The sequence below is a fragment of the Manis javanica genome, chromosome 1 (assembly GCF_040802235.1).
Source record: "Manis javanica isolate MJ-LG chromosome 1, MJ_LKY, whole genome shotgun sequence".
Lineage (NCBI taxonomy): Eukaryota > Metazoa > Chordata > Mammalia > Pholidota > Manidae > Manis > Manis javanica.
In genome coordinates this window covers 234,467,893-234,487,890 of record NC_133156.1, presented here as the reverse complement: position 1 = coordinate 234,487,890, position 19,998 = coordinate 234,467,893, and the positions used below count along the sequence as shown (strand labels likewise).

The window sequence follows — 19,998 nt, the reverse complement described above, 5'->3', positions numbered from 1 at the left end:
CTTCATAAGAGTGTATATCAATAATACCTTAATAAAAAAAGTCAAAGAAAAAAACTAGCAAATCTAGTAAACATATGTTCAACACCTGCTAACTACTTTAAACTACCAGACTTATTTCACTTCCAATTCTAAGAGCAAGTAAGAGTTTGAAACATGTCAATTCCATTATATCTGCAAGCTATATTTATTCATTCTACCAACAATTATCAAGGATTTACTAGAAGCAACATACTGTGTATTTCTCTCCTTTGTCTCTTAACTGAGCGTCACCAATAGATGTAAAAGAAATACTATTATAATTCTAATTCCCCTCTTTAATTATTTTAAATATGATGCCAGGGGAACAATAAAAATTAAGCATTGGGCTTATTAGACAAAGAAGAAATAGAATATTACAAACAATAAACATTTAAAAGGTAAATAAAAATGCTAGAAATCAGAATGATTGATAATATCTGAAATTTTTTCAAACGTCATTAGGAGTGACTTGTAGTAACTCTGATTCCTGATCAAAATCTCTCAAGCCGTTTAACTTTTTAAATTTTGGTTACAAATTCTTCTCTAACTGCCAATATGGCATTTTAAAGAATTTCCCCCATGAATACATGAAGCATTTCATCTGCTTTTACATATAAGCGTCACCTGCTATGTAAGAATGAACTGAATATGTTTATCCAGAAGTTAGGGGGTAGGGAAAACAGATGACACATGATAAATGATGAAGATTGTTCAGCCCAGACAAGGTATCTTTACTCCACCTAAACAACTGAACAAAATTAGCTTAAATCCTTTCTAAGACAAACTATTTCAGAAAATCCAGAAAATACCCAAATCACAATTCACTCTTTCTGCTCAACCTCTAAAAAATTCTACCACCAAACCCATCCTCTATGCATATACAGATGTTTACTTATCTTCCTCCCTATAGTTAAGAAATCAGTGATAGGAATCCATATCAAAATGTTTATTTGAGGAATAATTTAATAACTCTTCAAGCAGGGATATATTTCTACAGGCTATCGCTCCTGTTACTTAAAAAGGAATTATTTGTTGGTTCATTCAACAAACACTTAGAGGACACAAAATAGGAAGATAACAAAGATCCACGTCCTAAAGGAACTTGTATTCTGTCCATTAAATAAACCCAAACACAAAGAAATATATAAGACAACACTTATATATTAAGCATTCTTCATCACAATTATCTAGGTAATTAAGACAATCCCAACCCTGGTCTGCTCTATCACAATCTTACTAAAAAGAATCACTGAAGGAGGCTGTGCTATTTGTTTCTACCACATAAAAAACCCCAATAACTGGAATTAGCTCTTAGCATCTATAATCTCACGAAAATAAAGAAAATTTCTATTAATTGCTCTTAACTAAAACCAGCTGTAAAGTCTTTTAGAGAATAAAGGAAATTAGACACTGATACTAAGTGATTAGCTGTTAAAAAAAATCATAAAGCACTTCAGATACCCAAACATTCCATACCTTTTCCAAAGTGAAGCAACAAACCATAAAATCATTCTTGGACTTAGAAACATTCCCCAAAAGATTATCAACAATGGGCCAAAAATGAATCTCAGTATTTCCTTGTCTCACACACACACACAGACACACACACACACACACACAGACACACACACACACACACACACACACACACACACACACACACACACACACACACACACACACACACACACACAGGGAGAAGGAAAGGGAGAGGGGGAGAAATGCTAAGTATTGTGGCCCAAATACATTCCAAAAAGATAAGTGAGGATCATTCTGGCACAGACAATTGCAGACTTTACAACTGTATCTCTAAAATTTAATCATACTTTAAAAGGAAAAAAAAAGGACAGATGAGGGGAAAGGAGAATGACTAAGCCAAGGATAAAGTGAGGAAAGACAGCTTTAGTACAGTCTCAAATGCCACCACAATTTCGCATCGATTTAAATATTAAGATCCATATAATAAGCTAACCTACAATGGAAAATGTTATTTTGTGCTTTTTTTCCAAAAGCTATTATAGGTAGCTGAGTCATCCACATTCTCTTCAGCAGTAACCCTTATCACTAACAGCTTATATATGTATTTTCTGAATGTCAGAACAGAAAAGGATTTTAAGTATAGATAAAGAGAAGTGTTTCCATGTTTTCCATGAAGAAAATTAAGAGGTCCCAATGAAGACCAAATCTATAGTCATTATCCTCTCTCTTCCCTGAAGCACATTCCCCATATAGAAAGTTATATGACAAGAGATATAACTAGAGGCTCCCAATTAATATTTTGCGAACCCTAATACTTAAGACAAATCTGATTAAAAAATCTTTATATCCCTACTTCATACTTCCCATCAGAATTCCAAATAGAATACGAGTAACATTAAAATAAAACTATTAGAGTACTAAAAGAAAATTTAGGTATATTTGATCATAATCTTGGCAATGGAGAATATCCTAAACTGATATCTAAGCTAGAAATTAGTCTACAGTGAGAAGACTGATAAATTTGACTACATAAAAGCTTCTCTTATTCATGAAGTATAAAAAATGACAAAGCACATAATAGTGTAATTTTACCTTTTCTGTACTTTTAATTTTTTCAGACATACATTATACCACAATGTTAAATAGTGGTTATCTTGATGTGAGGAAGACTATATAAGTCGCTTGCATTATACCTTTCTTTATTCCCTAAATTTTCTACAATAAAAACATTATTTTTATAATTTAGAAAATGACAAATCTTTCGTCACTTCAAAAAATAAAATTTATGTTTCCCTGTCTCAATCATGGTTGTCTGCCCATTTCCTTTAGGTAAAGATATAAAGATTTTTTTTTAAGAATTTTGAGTAGAGCATGGGTTGAACAACAGAACCAAGACTAAAGATCCGATGTACTTACTTACTAAGGTGGGAGAAATGAAAAAACTCCACCAATCAGTAAACTGTCAACAAAGGTGCCAAGACAATCCAATATGAAAAGATAAATTTTTTTTTAATTGGTGCTGGTAACTATAGTTAACATTTCTGTATTGTGTACTTGAAAGCTGCCAAGAGAGTAAATCTTAAATATTCTCACATAACAACAACATGGTAATATATGAGGTGAATGAACCAACCTTACTGTGGGAAACATTTGGCAATATACGCATTTATCAACTGTATACTTTAAACTTATACAATATCATATGTTAATTATCTTTCAATAAAGCTAGAAAAAAATGGTGCTGGACAATCTGGATAATTGGATATGGGAAATATGGGGGGAAAAAATGACCCTTGATCAACTCACACCACACATTGAAATTGGCATAACATGTACCCGAGACCCAAACATAAAAGTTAAAATTATAAAGCTTCTAGAAGAGAGGAAATGAGTCCATCTTTGAGAAATGGGCATAGGCAATGTTTTCTTAGGCAGAAAAAACAATTAACAACAAAAAAATTTTACTGAAAAAAACAGGTAAGCCAGACTGAGAGAAAACATTTATAAAACATATATTTGACAAAGAACTAGTATTTAGGACGGACAAAGAACTGTACAACTCAATTTAAAAAATGAAGAAATAAACAACCCATTTTTTTAGTGGGCTCAAAATTTGACCAGATGTGTCACCAAAAAAATATACACAAATGGCCAGTAAATACATGTAAAATCACAATGAGAGACCACCACCCACCCACGGAATGGCTAAAATTTTAGACTCATTGGGTAAAAACTATAACTTTCAGATGTTGCTGTGGGGGTGTAAAATGGTATGACCATTTTGGAAACAGATCTGGCAGTTTTTAAAAACTAAACATACATCAAACCTATGACCTAGCAATTCCACTACTAGGTATTTATCCAAGAGAAATTAAAATAGGTCCTCACAAAGACTTATAATACAAGATTGTTCACAGTAAGCTTTATTAAGAGCCAAAGTACATAATAAATAAATGAAAAAACTGAAAACAGTCCATAGGAGACAGCTAACAGACTGTAGTTTATACATACAACCTGATACTACTACTCAGCAATAAAAAAAGGAACTGCTGATACACACAATAACATGGATAAATCTGAAAAACTATCTGAGCTAAAGAAGCCAGATACAAAAGAGTACATACTATTTAGCATTCCCTTTACATGAAGTTCTAGAGGAGACAAGAGTAATCTTTAGTACCAAAAAAAAAAAAATTTAAGTAATTGACTCTAAGGGAATGCGGTTTGGAATTAGCTGAAAAGGCTTATGAGGGAGGTTTCTGGATTGGTAGTAATGTCCTATATCTTGATAATAATTTACATTACACAGATGTGTACATTTGTCCATACTCATCAATGGCATACTTAAGATTTGTGCATTTCACTGTATGTAAACTTAATCTTTAAAAAAACTAAATACTGAATTCTACTTAATGCATGCTGAATTGTTTAAAGGAGAAGTGAATCAGTATCTGCAACTTTAAGTGAATCAAAAGAAACTAAAATGTATTGATAGGTGGATAAAGGAATGAATAGATGTAATAAAGCAAATATAGCAAACCATTTGTCAATTCTTTCAACTTTACTATACGTTGAAGTTTCCCATACTAAAATGCTGGGGGAAATTTAAACTCTACCCATTACCTTGTTATGTTGAACTCAGCATATCTTAAAAGCCAATAATTCTATTCCTAGATATATACCATAGCCTACAGAAATTTCACATGAATGAAACTTCAGGAACATTCCCAGCAACTTCCATAGTACTAAAAAAATTGAAAAACAATCTAAATATTCAACAAGTAGATTGGAGCAATGTATTATGGTGGTGTGAAAATGAATAACCACAATGTGGATGTGGGTGAAATCTTAGATCGACTTGACTGAAAAAAGCAAGTCACAAAAGTATACAAGTGTTTTAAATTTCATGAAGTTAAAAAAAAAAAGAAGAACAAACATTGCTTAGGGATACATACAAATGTGGTAATCTATGAAATAAAGCAAAGGAATAATAAAAACATTTTCAGGGTAGTACATGGGAGAGGATGTGGGAGTCTGAATCAAACCATAGCAGTTGCACACAGGGAGCTTCTAAAGGCTAGTAGGGTTCTACTCACTAACTTGACTGGTGATTTCATGAATGTTTTTTATGCCTCATAATTCTTACTTGCTTACTATATTCTCTTAATATTTAGAGTATTTCAGAATTCAAAATGGGAAAAGAGGGCTATCTGATCAGGACTAAACCAAAACAACAACTCAGGCTTCAAGATAATTAACCACTATTTCAATTATTAAACTATTTAAGCTGTATATAAGCCTACATTTCCTTACTTAGTCAACACTTGGGACAAAAATGTGTCTGAATTTGGAATTTTTTGGATTTTAGGGTGGTACTAAAGTACATATACCATATCCAATATATTCCTGAAGACCCTCCAGTGAGTCTGAGGTAGTACCCTGAAATCAAAATAAAACACATGAATATTTCTCCAAGGAAAGCTATCACTATTTACACCAAAAGAAATGAACTGACTTACAAATATTCTATTACCAGATCAGGTCAGATGTTACCATCAAATAAGTTTTATCAAATACTTGGTTTTCAGAGCTCTTTATATACATCAGAACTGTGGGTAAGGGACTACAGACCTGCATTTTCAAGTAAGTTCACCTTTACCTAAGTAAGTTTATACATGACTTTTTAAACCTCTCTAGTTTATTCATTCATTTTCTTTAAAGAGTTCCTGACACCAAAACACAAGTTTTAAAGTAATCCCATTTATGCTATAAATGACCAACCTTTATTTCACAAAAGAAAAATACATATAAAACAATTTTTCAATTTTTATTCTAATTCACTTTTACATATCTAATTTTCTCACTTATTACACAGTGAAGGAAAAACACACAATTTTATTTTAATTAGGTAAATAGCCAGCACCAAGCTTAAAGTCTAAGCACTGTGGTAAGAAATATTTTCATACAGTTCACAAGTATAATGAAATAAATCAAACAAAGCCTTTTGTATTTTAAGTCACTGAAAATTGTAAATAAAATTTTAATCACCTTTCCCCATCAACACCAGTCTTGAGTAACAGCTTACCCACGCCTGAATCCCACAGGTTATTATAATCTTTTTTTCTTAAGTAAAACAAACCAAAACCCAAAAGCACAGACCTTTAGAAACACACCTCTCCAGAGTAAGACTAAGGCATTATGCTTTTCACTAGAATAACTGGGTAAGCTGTATGAGAGGCTCAGTCTTGATAACAAACAAGGATATTTACCCGAAATTTTCAGTGTGAAAGAACACCATTGAAGAAAGACCTTCTTCTCCGAAAGAAAAAGTATTACAGAAGCAAATGTCTCTCAACTCTGTTTTGAAACAATGCCAAGCTGCTCACAATCTACAATCACAGAAGGGATATATACTCTTCAGAATAATTTAAGGACCAACATAAAGGAAAAGGCCTCTGCAAAGAATGAAAGACAATTCTTTACACTGACAGTCTTGGGATCCAGCTCTCTCTGCTTGATGACAGCTGACATTTTCTGATGGCAAATTCAGATGATAATGATACTTATTCAGCATCATACAGTGAGAAATAGTTGCCAGTAAAAACCACTTTCCTTTTCAAAGGAAACTTAAAGCAATAAACTAAACATATGCTAAATGCACACAGAAGTACGCTAAATTTAATGAGCGCTACTGTGAACCAAGCACTGAGCTAAGCACTTTGCATGCTACCTCATGTAAAATGTTTTCCTACAAATAGCTTTACCTTCTTCTAGGCCTAGGCCTATTGAATAATTATACAGTAATTTCTTTATCTCACTTACATCATCTTAAGCAGTATACAATTTTAAATGGTACTTTCTGAGCTCCTGAATGAAATAACTAAGATTCATAGCTGTGTTTTATTGGACTATAATATCACTTTAAGTTTTCTGTTAAAGAAAAAATATTTGTTTTCTATAGTAAAACTGAAAGAAATACCATAAGCATTAAAACAATGATCAACTGCAACATGCAGGCTGAATGTTCAGTTTCAAATCTTTAAAGTGATCCCAGCCACTATTTCATCAGTATGTCAGGAAGTATGTTTTTTATAACACTATCTTAAAAATTAATTCATGGAGTTTCTATTTGGAAAGATGAAAAAGTTCTGGAGACAGATAGTGATGACATAACAAAAATGACAATGTAATTAATGCCACTGAAGTGTACACTTTAAAAAAAAGTTAAAATGGTAAATTTCATCATGTATGTTACCACAATAAAAGAAGTTGAGTTTACAATTTCATGTAATAAAATAGGCATAATTTAAAACAGCTCCTCAATTAGAACAGAAGCACCAGTAAACCTGCTCCAAAGAAAAGAGTAAAGAGACAATTTTGGCCTGGTACGATTCCCTGCAACTCAGAACCGTAATAAAAACAGCAATAATAAAGTCTGTCCAGTCAGCAGCATCTGATGTCAACTCTCATACCAGTAACATGTCACCTTAATAAAAGCATAAAAGTATCCTGGCTGTATTAGGCACTCAATAAATTAATGGACCAAACTGTTTACTGAGCATGTGTAATGTTTCATTTTTAAAAAGTCTTCATTTTAATAATTTAGAAAATACTGTAATAAACCGAATTTTATTTTAATTTAACAGAATTATCGTCATATTACATGTATAAAGAGTTTAGGCTCAAGCTCTGAATGACCCTAATAATTATGACTAACATCAGTAAAGATCAAAGAGATGAAAGTGATGTGTAAAAAATTTCTATCTGGGATTGAGTATGAATCTGATGAATACTTGAGATTTGCTGTACTATTTTTAACTGAACTTTCTGGCCATAGGTCAAAGTCTTGCTAGCAAAATACCAAAGTGAAAATGCTGGGAGTGAAGCCCAGAGTCTTGGCTTTGGCCTAGGCAAAGCTATGCCCTTCATGCAAACCAATCCTACCCGCTATCCCCAAATAAAGACTCCTACTAAAGACTGACCGAGGTGTCACATTCCCATGAGAAACACACCAACAACACACTAGTAAAAAACCAGTAAAAGAAAACGTTAAACATGTCTGAAAGAATACAGTACATGACTACATTCTGCGCCCTGAACAGAAAGATGCACTCTAGTCAATTCCTGCATTTTGGCCAAACAACACTGAGTCACTACACAAATGAATCCAGAAACCTCAAAGGATAACCAACGGCTTCTAAGAAAAGTCAGGCTCTGGAAAGGGAAGACAGTTTTCTCACCATACAGTCACTAGGTTTTTCTCCAAACAGGTTTCTCCCAAATATGAACGCAACTTCTAATAGAGAATATTTAAAAGATCCAAGGATCACCCACCCGAATTCTGGTCCTCCAGTACATCTTTTTCCCTTTCTTCTCCTAGCCAGGGTAAAAATACACACCCTTTTTCCCATAAACGCGTCTCTACTACACACTAACCAATCTTGTGAAGAAATACAATCGCCTATCCTAACAAAAATAAGGAAACATTCTACAGTAAACTTCTAATCTGTAAAACATGCTCTTTTCTTAATTAAGAACCAACCAGCAGACTTTACCTGGCTATTAATTTGGATTTCAAAGGTCATCTTAGGAAAGGGATACAATGAAAACGAGAAGATTTATCCCATTCTACAATTCAGGTTGATTCTTTAGCTCTGGCTAAATAATCTCGGGAAATTGAATTTACAGAAATCAAAATGCACCAAATTGCAGCTATAACTACTCAAAGACAACTGAAAACAGGAAAACTTTAGCTATGTGTTTCAAGATTTCAGCCTAATGGAAAGAGTGAGGGCAGTTCTTTGTCATGTACCCCCGGTGGGTCCTCCCCGTAGGAACAGCATCAGCTTTCTCCCTCGCCTGGACCCACGTCCCCCGCAGCATGACACTCTTTCAAATTGACTCGTTTAATTATGAAGGGCAGCAAATGCGCCCTCCTACCTCCCCAAACCGAGAGGACAGGCGGGAAGAGAAGTGGTATTTCCAGCCAATGCTCCAAAATACAGGCAGCCGGGGATGACGCCAGCTCCGGGAGGTGTCAGGGAAGAATCAAAGGTGGGTCTCTACTCCTGGAACTCAGGTCACAAAAGTGTCGGTCTCCGACCTGCGCCTCGACTGCCGGAGGCTGGGCAAGACCTCCCCACGACGGATGCAAACCACACAGGGGGACTCGGGGTACAAGCCTTTAGCGCGGGGGGCTCCGGGGCTCCGGCCACTTACCAGCAAGCTCTCCACGTTGATGGGCGAGCGAGGGTCTCGGATCAGCGCCTCCAGCTTCCTCTGGCGGCTCGAGCCCGCCCCGTCCCCCGGCACGGCCTCGGGCGCGCCGGGCATTTTCCCCGTCGGCGGGGGCCGGCTCATGCCGCTGCCGCCCGGCCCGCACTCCCGCTCCCCGCGCTCCGGCCCGGCCGCCTCGGGGCCTAGCGCCGCCCCCGAACCGCCGGCTCCGGGCGGGGCTCCGCCCGGGCCCACCGCCCGCCTCTAGCCCCGCTGCGGGTCTCAACGCAGGTCCGGGGCCTGGGGCTGTCCAAGGGGCCGGCCGGCCCCGCCGGGAGCGGCGAGGAACAGACGGCGTCCCCGCCCCTCAGTCAGATTCGCGCCGCCCGGTCCACCAGTCCGCCGCGAGCTCCCTCCGGACTGTGAGGGCGGGAGCTGGGAAGCGGCGCCGCCACCGCCGGGCCCGCACCGCCCCGCCCTCTGCGGCTCCGGGGGGCTGAAGCCCAGGCTCGGACACCTACGGCCGCCGCCCGCCGTGCCCCATGACCGCCGCCGGCCGCCGAGTCCCACCAGCCCGCTCCCCTCACGCACACCCGCGCGGCGCCGTCTCCGGCCGCGCGCAGCCGCTACCCACAAGCCCCTCGGGCCGCGGCCGTCGGCGCGCGCCCCCGCTCGCCCCGCCCCGCGCGCGCCCCCGCCCCCTCCCGCCGGCCTCCGCCTCCCCTCGCCCCTTCTCCTCCATTTTTTCGTTTCCTCCTGTGTGCTCCGCGTCGCATTTCTCCTTTTTTATCCTCCTTCCTTCCCCGCCTCCGCCCCCTCCTTGAGTTCTCAGAGGGTAAACGGCCGGGCGCGCGGTCACCGCCTCACTTGACCCGCCGAGCTCCAGCTGGAAGACGGGCGAGCGCGCCCGGGGCTCGGGCGAGCTCCCGGCTCGGCTCCCCGCCGCCCGCGCCCCCATCCCCGCCCCTGCCCTGGCAGACGACCCCCGGACTCGGAGGCCGGCCTCCCGCCCCCACCGCCGGATCCCGAGCCGCCGCGCCCGGGGGGAGGGGAGACGGGCCGGACCCCGCCGCCCGCTGACTCAGCGCGCAGCTATGCGGGCCTTGCATCACCCGCGCAAATAATAGCGACCTCCAGTCGCTGCTCTCGCCTGCAGAGCCCTGAGCTTGCACGAGGCCCGCGTGGGCTACGCAGATTTTAGTGGAAAGGCTGGGAAGGTATGCAATGGAAGTCGGAAACCCTGGAATCCTGGTCCCGGGGCAGGAGGGCCAGGAAGAAATGTTTCCGCCCCCAGGGCAGAAGTCCTGAAATTCCGAAAACCTTTCTGCGCGTCCCTAACAGTCCTGTCCCAGACTGGGCTTAAACACCACTCATGAAGAGAACAAACGGGCGATAGAAAAATGCTTTCCATCCCAAGACCTTCTTGAGGTCCTCGCCTTTTGGGGGACGGAAGAGGGGCGATTATAGGGGCTGCTCCTCCACATTCCTGCCCTCTCGCGGCCCATGCCATTGGTCAGATGCACCCAGAGCGCAATCTGAAAAATATGTGCCAAGAGCTATAAAACTGTTCATTGAGCCCCTTTGACCCAGTAAAGCCATTTAAGGAAGTGCATTTCTAAGGAAATGATCCAAGAGGGGGGTAGGGGGTAGAACTTGCATAAAGATGTTTATAGCAGGGCTGTTCAGAATGTTCATAATGACCAAAACCTGGGAGTGGACCCAATTGTCCAACAGTCGGGGAATGATCCAAACAAGCTTTGTCACAACAGAAAAAATCCTGGCAGGTGTGCAGAATTCACATCAAGCACATGAGATTTTGGCAAGTACATAAAAAGATGTTTGGCAAATAAGTTTAAATGAAACAACAAATACAAAATAATATGCACACACTATTTAAAACTGTAAAGCTAGCAGCTTTAAGAATTGGATGAGACTGCAGTCGTTTTTAAGTGGGATTTTTTTTTCTGTGAAGATGCTTAAGAAAACATTAAAATTTCAAAAATTGAAAAACTATGCTAAGACAGATGGACCACTTCAAAGAAAACTACAGTCTGATATCCATTAAGTTGTAAAAATCTCAAGAACCTTTCTCACTGGCATGTCAGCGATAAGCCCACAGATAGGCAACTGAGTTCTAAAGCACTAACCTTGTAAAAGTAGTATTGTAATCAGTAAGTTTAATCACATCTTTCGTTTCGTGGTAAAGCCACCCTCACTTAGGCTTAAGCAGGAAGAAGCCCTGGAGGATCCAATAGCTTTTTCCATTCAGGTTCTAACACTGACTCCTGGTGAGAAGGTAAGTCCTTTAAGTCTGTATGTTGAGTGACTCATTCATAGCTCCTCAGACAGCACCGAGAGGACAGAGGGAACTAGACTCCTGTTTATGCCTCGGAGCAGAATTATGAGATAACCCACGATTAAGGATCCTTTTCCCTGACGACAGTATAATATGCAAGGAAAAAGGAGCACCAGGTAGTTGTCAGGTTCTAAATTAATTTTCAGTGACTGGCTATATATTTTTATGGAGCCTGATAGGCTAACAGGAAGCCATGATCCCAAATACTGGACATGGAAACCTTAATTTAGAAAGAAAAAGGTGATGATCAACAAGGTACAGATCGTATGCACATTATACATATGTTCATTTACATAGGCTAGAAAAAACCATAGGATATAAAATTTTTACCCAAGACCTGCAACACTGTCTACATGGAAGAAAAAAAGGACTTATCTCTTGATATGAGTTAAGTATTTTGGGGCAAGTGGGGAAGTCAACGCAACAATTCTTGTTTCACCAAAGAAACGCACAGATGTATCTTACAAAAGTTCAAACAAACCAGAAATATAGAGAACATACCTTGAAAAATTAAGTCTTCCAAATTTCCCTACGTACACATTCTCTTATCATTCAAGGCCTTTATATATTCTCATACATATGTATTTGTATATACACATATGTATCTTTTTTCCACATATATGGCATTATACCATATCATAGTGTTTTGCAACTTGATTTTTCCCCCTTTTTAATAATCTTAGAAATGCCTCCATGCCTGTACAGAGATCTACTCATTCCTTGAACTTATACACTATATTCCATAATATAAATGTATCACACCTTCATTTACTGTCTAGAGAGAGCAGATTCCGCAGACAAATTGCCTGGGTTACAGTCCCGCCACTTCTGCACCCCAGCTGCCTGTGTCTCATTTTCCTTATACTGTTTGTTATAAAGTGCTTCAACAGTGCTGACGCACAATAAGTGGTAGTATTTTCTCACTGTCGCAAACATTGTCACAGTTGACAGCCTTTTAGGTCTGCCTTCCTTTGGACATTTTTAAATAGTATATATGTCTAAAAGTGAAATTGTATCAAAGAGTAGGTAGATAGGCAGTACTGCCAGACTGTCTTTAAAAACACTACACCAGTTCACATTCTCACCATCAGTAGAAGAAATTGCCAATTTCCTTTTACTTTTGTCAATATTAAATATTATAAATCTTTTTAATTTTTGCAATTTGATAGGCAAACAAAATGGCGTCTTGTTTTAATTTGCATTCCCTCAATACTACCAGAGATTAGTATTTTGTATTTCTGTTTCTTCTGAAATTACCATTTACATGTTTGGTCCATTGGATTTACCTTTTTCTTACTGATTTATAGGTGCTCTTTATGCATGATGGATATTCCGCCTTGTTATAATACAATGTTAAAATATGTGTTATAGCGTTCCAACATTTTCTTCCAGCCTCTTCCTTGTATTTCAGCTTTGTTTTCGATATCCTTTGTCACACAAAAGCTTTTCTCTTTTATGAAGTCAAATCTACCAATATTTTCCTTTACTACTTCTGGACTTTGAGTCTGGATTGGGAGAGATTTTAAACCTAGTCTTTAGGGCACAGAGAAGACTGAAATTGCAATAGGTGGTAGGGAAATGGCAGTTTCCTAATAATATGAAACTTATTTCATCCCAATGAGCCATAGTAGAGGGTCTCCCTGTGCTTGCCTTTCTCAGAGGGCTCCCTGCTGCTCCGCGACTATCCCGATTTGGCTCCTTCCTTTTTAACACTGTCCCTGATGTGTCCTGAGTACAAGTAGAACAGGTGGGCACTTGAACACAACTCAATACCAGGGGAGAGTAATAGAGAAATAAACACAGAGGATAGAGGGCACTTAAACATCTTGGCTAATCAGTGTATAACGGCTTTTATTCTACCATTACTAGTTTGATCTGCACGGTTTAGGACCTCCATCCCATATGAGTCTCATATGAAGTTTCTCTCCTGTCTCATCATTTGCAGGCCATTTTAAATGGTTGGTGTCAGTTTAGCATCTACTACCCAGCATCCTCGCTCTGGTCTACCTGAGACCCATCTGCTCCGTCCCAGTTTTGAATCTGAGGAATCTTCCTCTTCCCTAAGGATTAATCCACCCTTTCAATGCACCCTTACCCTCTCCACCCAGAAGTGGGGCTATGAAGGACCAATTTTTTGTCTTTCTATGTGGCAATTGCAATTGTTTAATGGTAATTAAAATTACATGTAAGGGCTTACTCTGTGCTTTATAAAAATTACCTTACTTCACAAAGCAGCCTTTCACTAATGATGATATTACAATGCCCATTTTCCAGATGATATAATGGGGACTCAGATAGATGATAATGGAATGAATAAGTAAATTAATGAATGGATGGGTGGATGAAAACACTGAGCTCTAAATGGTCTGGGCATCACCAAAACACAGAACAACTTTTCCCATCTTGCTTCAATTCATATTGCAAAACAACTCAAGCCGGCATTACAGCAAGATGCTTCTGCCCTACATAAGCCAGGATTCAATAACAGAATAAAGGAATGAGCTCTCAATACAAAGTTGTCATTATTTTTGTAAACTCCTCTACTATAAAGGATACAGGGTTTAATGGTTTATAAAATAGAGTTTCGACCTCAGTTTCATTCATGTTCTGGTAATAACTCCCAGCATGAATGAGAAAATTGCCGTACCCCTGTGTGAGTCAGTTTCCTCATACACCAAACAGAAATAATGAACCTTGGTTGTCATTAAGTCTCCTTAAGATCTTCAGATGAAAGACATTGGATGTGTCCAAGACAAATTATTCAGCAGAATGCTATGAAAAATTCTCAGAGGAGAAAGAGCTAGTCGTGTCTCCTAAGTGCAGTTGGAAGTAAACGGTGAGTCACTCCAAGAACATATACATATGTATGTTTGAGAAGAGTGGTCCCAGGAAATACCTGCGATCCTGGAAAGCTCAGCTTTGATTCTGGTCCTGCCAGTTTGGCAGGACACTCTGATGTCATATCTGGCAATCTCATTTTCACCATTAGTGAGATAGGATTGGCCCAAGGATGCTTTATGTGATTTTCCCACTCAAAAACCTTCTTTGGATCCTCTGTGATTATGCACTAGTCTGGAATCCAGGGTTTTGTTCAAGGTGCCCACAGCCTCCCTTTGCAGACTTTTCTTCCACTGTTTCTCTGCTTTTTCTCCAACTCAGCATACTCTTCTCTTCTTAAACCAGTTCCCACCCATGTGGAGTGCCATCCAGCCTTCCTTCCCTTCTCCACCCATCAAGCTTCTAACCATCCTCCTTCTTCTGCTTGAATGAAAGGCTTGACTCGTCCTGAGTTCTGGGTCCCCTGTAGCATTTTTGAAAAACAGTATCTTTATTTTTCTTTCTGTATGTTTAACAGACCCACAAGATTGGTCCTGTTACATGTCCAAAGTAAATTAGTGATTTCCCATCATTTCCCATCCACTACATGAAGACTGCCTTCCTATTATTCCACTCTCCAAATAGTTTGGTCTGGCAAACTCAAGACCGCATAGGAATCCTTGTTCACAGAGACCATGACATCCCCACTTCCGAGCTCTGCTGGTGTCACCCACCTCCCCTGTTCTCTCCCCGTGGTGCTCCCATCTCTACCCACCGTGCAGGGCGTTCTCCTTCCAGTCCAGTGTCCTATGTCCTGCTTTCCCTCTCAGTTCACCTGGAGCATTGTGCTGTTTCTTGGACCTGTACAAAAGGGAATGCGTATGGATTTTTCCTACATAGAGTTTGCAATCCAGAAATGGTGATTGAATAGATGCTCAGTGTTTGTTTAATGACCAAATAATCGGATGAATGTATACATGAAGAAACACAAATAACTAATTCAAGAAAGGTTAGGGCCTGAAGAAACTCACGGATACTGTGCTGAGGGAACTCAAAGGGCCCTGGAGCGAGAGATACCTTCTAGCAAGGGAATCACGAAAAGGAGGTGGCATGTGACGTGGGTCATTAAGACTCAGTAGGGTTTGGAAACCGACAGAGAACAACAATCCTCCCAGCAAAACAAGGACCAGTGTGGCAAAGTATGAAGCAAGTAGAAGGAAAACTAAGTAATGACCAGAGAGTAGGTGCACTCAGGGTCGGAAAGAGACAAGGAAGAGAGGGAGGAGGCTGAAGCCAAGTCAGGGAAGGCCGAGCCTCAGTACTAGTATGCTGTGCGGGGGGCCACGACCGTCCCCCAGGACTCGGTGTAATGGCTGGTACTGGAGAGGGCACTGTCCTCTGATTCTGTTGCCTGTGGGTGGGGGGCGCGAGGGGACCTCTCAGCAGTTTATGGGCATGATGAGGTGGGACTTGGGACTCAGCAGCAGTACGGTGCAGCTGAGTGGCAGGAAGCCAGTTTGGGAGACATTTTCGTAATCTCCAGGCCACCAGTTGTCACAGTTGTCATTAGGTGGTTTATCATCTTGACTAATTAAAAACTTGCAAAACACGCAGAGAAGAAAACTGTAGTTAAAGTGGTTGATCCTTAGACTACGGGGATAACATTAGTTTCCATAAAAGCCCGCCTCCTTGTGAAATGAGGAACCACTTTAAACTTCCTGGCCTTTCCATAGCTTGGTTTGCCCTGGTGATGCTCCACTTGCTGCTTCGGCCTCTACATGAAGTCAGTGTCTTTGGAAGTGATCACAGGAGACAAGCCCATTGGAGGTCAGAGCTGTGTGGACAGTGCCCACGTCTTTGGACAGGCCGTGAGTGGTACAGAGGAGGCACATTTGAAGTAGAGTGCAGAAAGCTCATTCCAGGCCAGCTCTGTCCCTTCTAGCTGTGTGGCTTCAGGCAAGTTAATTCACCTCTCTGAGCCTCAGTTTCTCTCATGGGGTTTTTGTGGGGAACAAGTAAGAGAAGGCTCGTAGAGCAGTCGGCACATTGGACAGGTGGTCTGTACAGGCTGGTTCCTTCTCACCTGTCAGAAGCTGACAGGATTCCAGGCATTGTCTGTTTCTTTCATTATTCATTCAACAGAGAGATTCATGGGCTGCTAACACAGTAGTAAACATCAGAGAAATAATCCCTGTGGGCCTTTATTAGGCTTATGATCTAACAGAGGGGACAAATATGACACAAGTAATGATACCAATAAATAATTACAAATGTGGTAGGTGCCAAAGAGGAAAACTACAAGATGTTAAGGGAATGATAACCAGAGACCTAGTCCTGATGGGGACCAGGGAAAGTTCATGAGAAAGTGATAATTTTGACGGAATCTAAAACATTGAATAAGAAATGGGAAAAACGGGGGGCCAGTGAGAAGAGGGATGAAGTCAACGTCAAGAAGAGCCTTTTTTCATGTTTACAAATGAGGACATTCTGTAACAGACTCGCAGCTCAGCCCCCTGCCCTGTGGTTTGTTAGGAGTGACAGCCCTCCAGGGGCCCCAGCTGGCAAAGGGGAAGCACTTCTTCCAGAGGCTGCAGCTGAGCCTCATCAGCCAGCAGTTCTCGTCTACCTGTTCCCAACACTGCATATTTGAAGGGTTCTTGTGGCCATTCATCTAAGTAGTTTTTATCATAGTTCTTGGAGGCAGGTGAACCTAAAAACCCCTGCTCAGGGAGATCCTTGCTCTGACCGCCACTGGAGAGAGGGCCCATTTTTCTCCTTTATCTGAAGCAGCAGAACCCAGTGGGGGGAATAGAAGGTAGACACAGGAGTCCTGGGTTCAGGCTTCAGTGCCACCACTTACAGGTTGTGTGATTTGGGGCAAGTCCCTTACCCTGGCCGAACTCCACTTCCTCTTCTGTAAATGCTAATCTGCACCGGTTGATTCCAGGGTTAAAACAACACTGTATGTGAGAGGGTAACACAAATATGACTCCTGGCACATGTCCTGAGCCTTTTCTTTTCTCCTGTGGTCCCCAGCTTGTGTCCTGGCCAAAGAAAAGGATAAAAAGGAACATGTCGAGGATGGCCTCCAGGTTTCATTAGGCATCACCAGTGAAGTAATGAGATCGACAACTACATCTAAATGCTGTACATTTATTTTAAGGTAGATAAAAATGGATGCATTAAACACACACACAGACACACACACACACACACACAAGCAAGTGATAGGGTAGTCCTTTGTGATTCCTTTTCATTTTCCAGTGAATGGGGAAATACATATATATATATATATCCTATCTCTATCTCTCTATCTCTATCTCTATCTCTATCTCTATCTCTATCTCTATCTCTATCTCTATATCTATATCTATATCTATATCTATATCTATATCTATATCTATATCTATATCTATATCTATATCTATATCTATATCTATATCTATATCTATATCTATATCTATATATCTGTATCTATGTATCGTAGTAGCCACCAGAAGACAAATGCCAGTGACCATGGTCTTCAAATCTTTCTATTTCTTGTTGATGTTCTCCCTGAGAGTGTTTGAACAGGGCTGGGCTGTTTACACAGAATCATTGTTTGCTGTAGCCCAGCAGGACCCATAAGGGAAAGCAGTCAAACCTCAGCATATCACTCCACCAGCCCAGGGCAGAGAAGGTGTGAGCCGCAAGTCTGGAGGAAGGGGGCGAGCTCCGCTTTCATCTGCTCCACCACAGGCCTCACAGAAGTGGCGCTGAGCATTTGCAGCCAGACTGGAGAGCTGAGAGCGGGAGGAGCACAGCAGAGTGGAGACTCTGAAAGCTGGACACCAGCATCAGTAACTCTCTGTTGTCAGAAATGGCGTGAATTCCAAGAGCATCAGAGGCATCAACCCTCAAATAGAATTCATTCTCATCCTTAGAACATGGTGAGCATATGAACACTCCCTTCTGGCGCCTCAAAAAATGAAAGCAAGCCCTGAGGGCTCACTCTGAGGCAGCAGCCTTTAGTGCAATTCACAGTGGTCCTGAGTGGGGCTCTTTATTCATCAGGAAAATGGGTGGCATGCTGCTCTGTGGCCACCCTGCTCTGTGACCCAGGGGCTAACCTCTACAGAACACCTTTCCTGGGCTCCCTTGCTGTCTGTCTGCTGGCTGGGCTCAGCCAAAGGAACTTCCTGAAAAGAGATTGGGAGAGAGGACAGGGATCCTTACCCCTCCGCTCTGGCTCATCTTCCAGCTGCAGTTCCACGCCCCACGCCTACAGCTCCCCACCAGCTGAATTCCAGCCTCACTGGGCTGCAGGGCATGGGGTCCTCCCCTTGCCCTTGCGGCCCTAGCTTCTCATTGTTGTTGATATCTGGGTGCCTCCTCAATATGCCTTGTTTTCCTTTAATCCAGTTTATACCTCTGAAAAGAGTTCTTTCATGGAAACCAGCTGAATCAATTCTATTTCCTATTGAGACTCAGTTCATTCAGTAAATTAGAGCAAGTCATGGAGCTTCTCAGCGTGTCAGGTTCTTCCACTGTGAAAGAGAAATAATAACAATACTTAGTATCTAGGACCATGCTTGAACATGGGTCCTCAATAAATGTTGGGTACTGGTTGGATGGATGGATGAGTGGATAGATGGGTGGGTAGTTGGGTGGAGAAATGGGTGGGTGGTTTAGTGGATGGATTGATGGATGAGTGGACAGAAGGATGGATGGTTGGGTGGAAAGATGAATGGATAGATGGATGAATAACTGTGATAATTAATGACAAGATATTAATGCATTAGGTATGAAAATACTAGTTACTATAATACTTATTAAGTGGCAGCTGAGTGTAATAGGTAGTATTGGCTATCTTGATAACATAAAATGGGCACATGTCAAGAATCAGGAAAACTGAGTCCAAGTTTTTCCATTTGTTAATTGTTGTGATCAAAGGCAAATTATTTTCCCATTCTGTGCTTCTATTTCCTCTCCTGTAGAACAAAAGAGTTGGAGTTAACAACCTCTAAGGAGCTATTTCTCTCGGACATTCTATGAAGTACTAAGCATTCCAAAGAAACGCACAACAATTTGAATTGAAGAAGTTAGAGAAGTGCTTGTGGCAGAGGCGGGGACTTGGCTCACACAGTAAGAACTATAACAGCAGAAGGACTTCCCAGTGAGCAGAGACTGGAAGAGATTAAGTGGGGGAGAGGTCAGTCAATTCTGGTGATCAAGAATAAACATCTGGCTGGAACAGAAGTTGCCCGTGGGGGTTTAGGGAGCCTTGGAGATCGGGCTGAGGAACTAACACTGCAAAAGGGAAGAATTTGACTTCCTCAGGGCCCCAGAAGCCAGTGGAGAACTGGGATTCTAGTTGCCTCCGCTCAACTCTCTGAATGGCCCTCAGGGTCTCTGTTTTCATCTCCTAATGGCAACTGTCTTCTCCCTTTTGTGATTCCTTTCTCTGAAGGTCACTTGTCAAATTAAAGGTGAGGGAAAATTTATTGGGTGAGGAAACCATTTGGTGAGGGATATTTTTGGCACTGTTCAGATCTTGGCAAAGGATTTTCTCCTGTCATTATCCCACTTGCATTCTGAAACTTGTTAGTTTGCAGGAAAGTCAAAGACAAGAT

At 41.1% G+C, this 19,998-nt stretch overlaps 1 protein-coding gene and 1 long non-coding RNA gene across 11 annotated transcripts in view; both read right to left on the bottom strand.

The window, feature by feature from the left end:
• ROCK2 (Rho associated coiled-coil containing protein kinase 2) overlaps positions 1-9,846 on the bottom strand; it is a 171,186-nt gene extending 161,340 nt beyond the window's left edge. For 7 of the 10 annotated variants that reach the window (XR_012122700.1, XR_012122701.1, XR_012122699.1 and 4 more), the window contains exon 1: positions 9,217-9,845. Coding sequence is in view for 7 of the 10 variants with exons in the window: in XM_073216536.1 (XP_073072637.1) it covers positions 9,217-9,357 (141 nt within the window). In the remaining 3 variants the exon portion in view is untranslated. Of the gene's footprint in view, positions 1-9,216 lie in introns of all 10 variants that reach the window. The other 3 variants (XM_073216509.1, XM_073216504.1, XM_073216515.1) reach the window with 1 other exon arrangement.
• Positions 9,847-14,792: 4,946 nt separating this feature from the next.
• On the bottom strand, positions 14,793-17,504 carry LOC140850490 (uncharacterized). The gene is made up of 3 exons (XR_012133399.1): positions 17,277-17,504; positions 15,162-15,247; positions 14,793-14,870 (listed from the first exon to the last, which is right to left on the bottom strand). It is a non-coding gene; the product is annotated as an uncharacterized lncRNA (long non-coding RNA).
• Between the last annotated feature and the right edge of the window lie 2,494 nt (positions 17,505-19,998).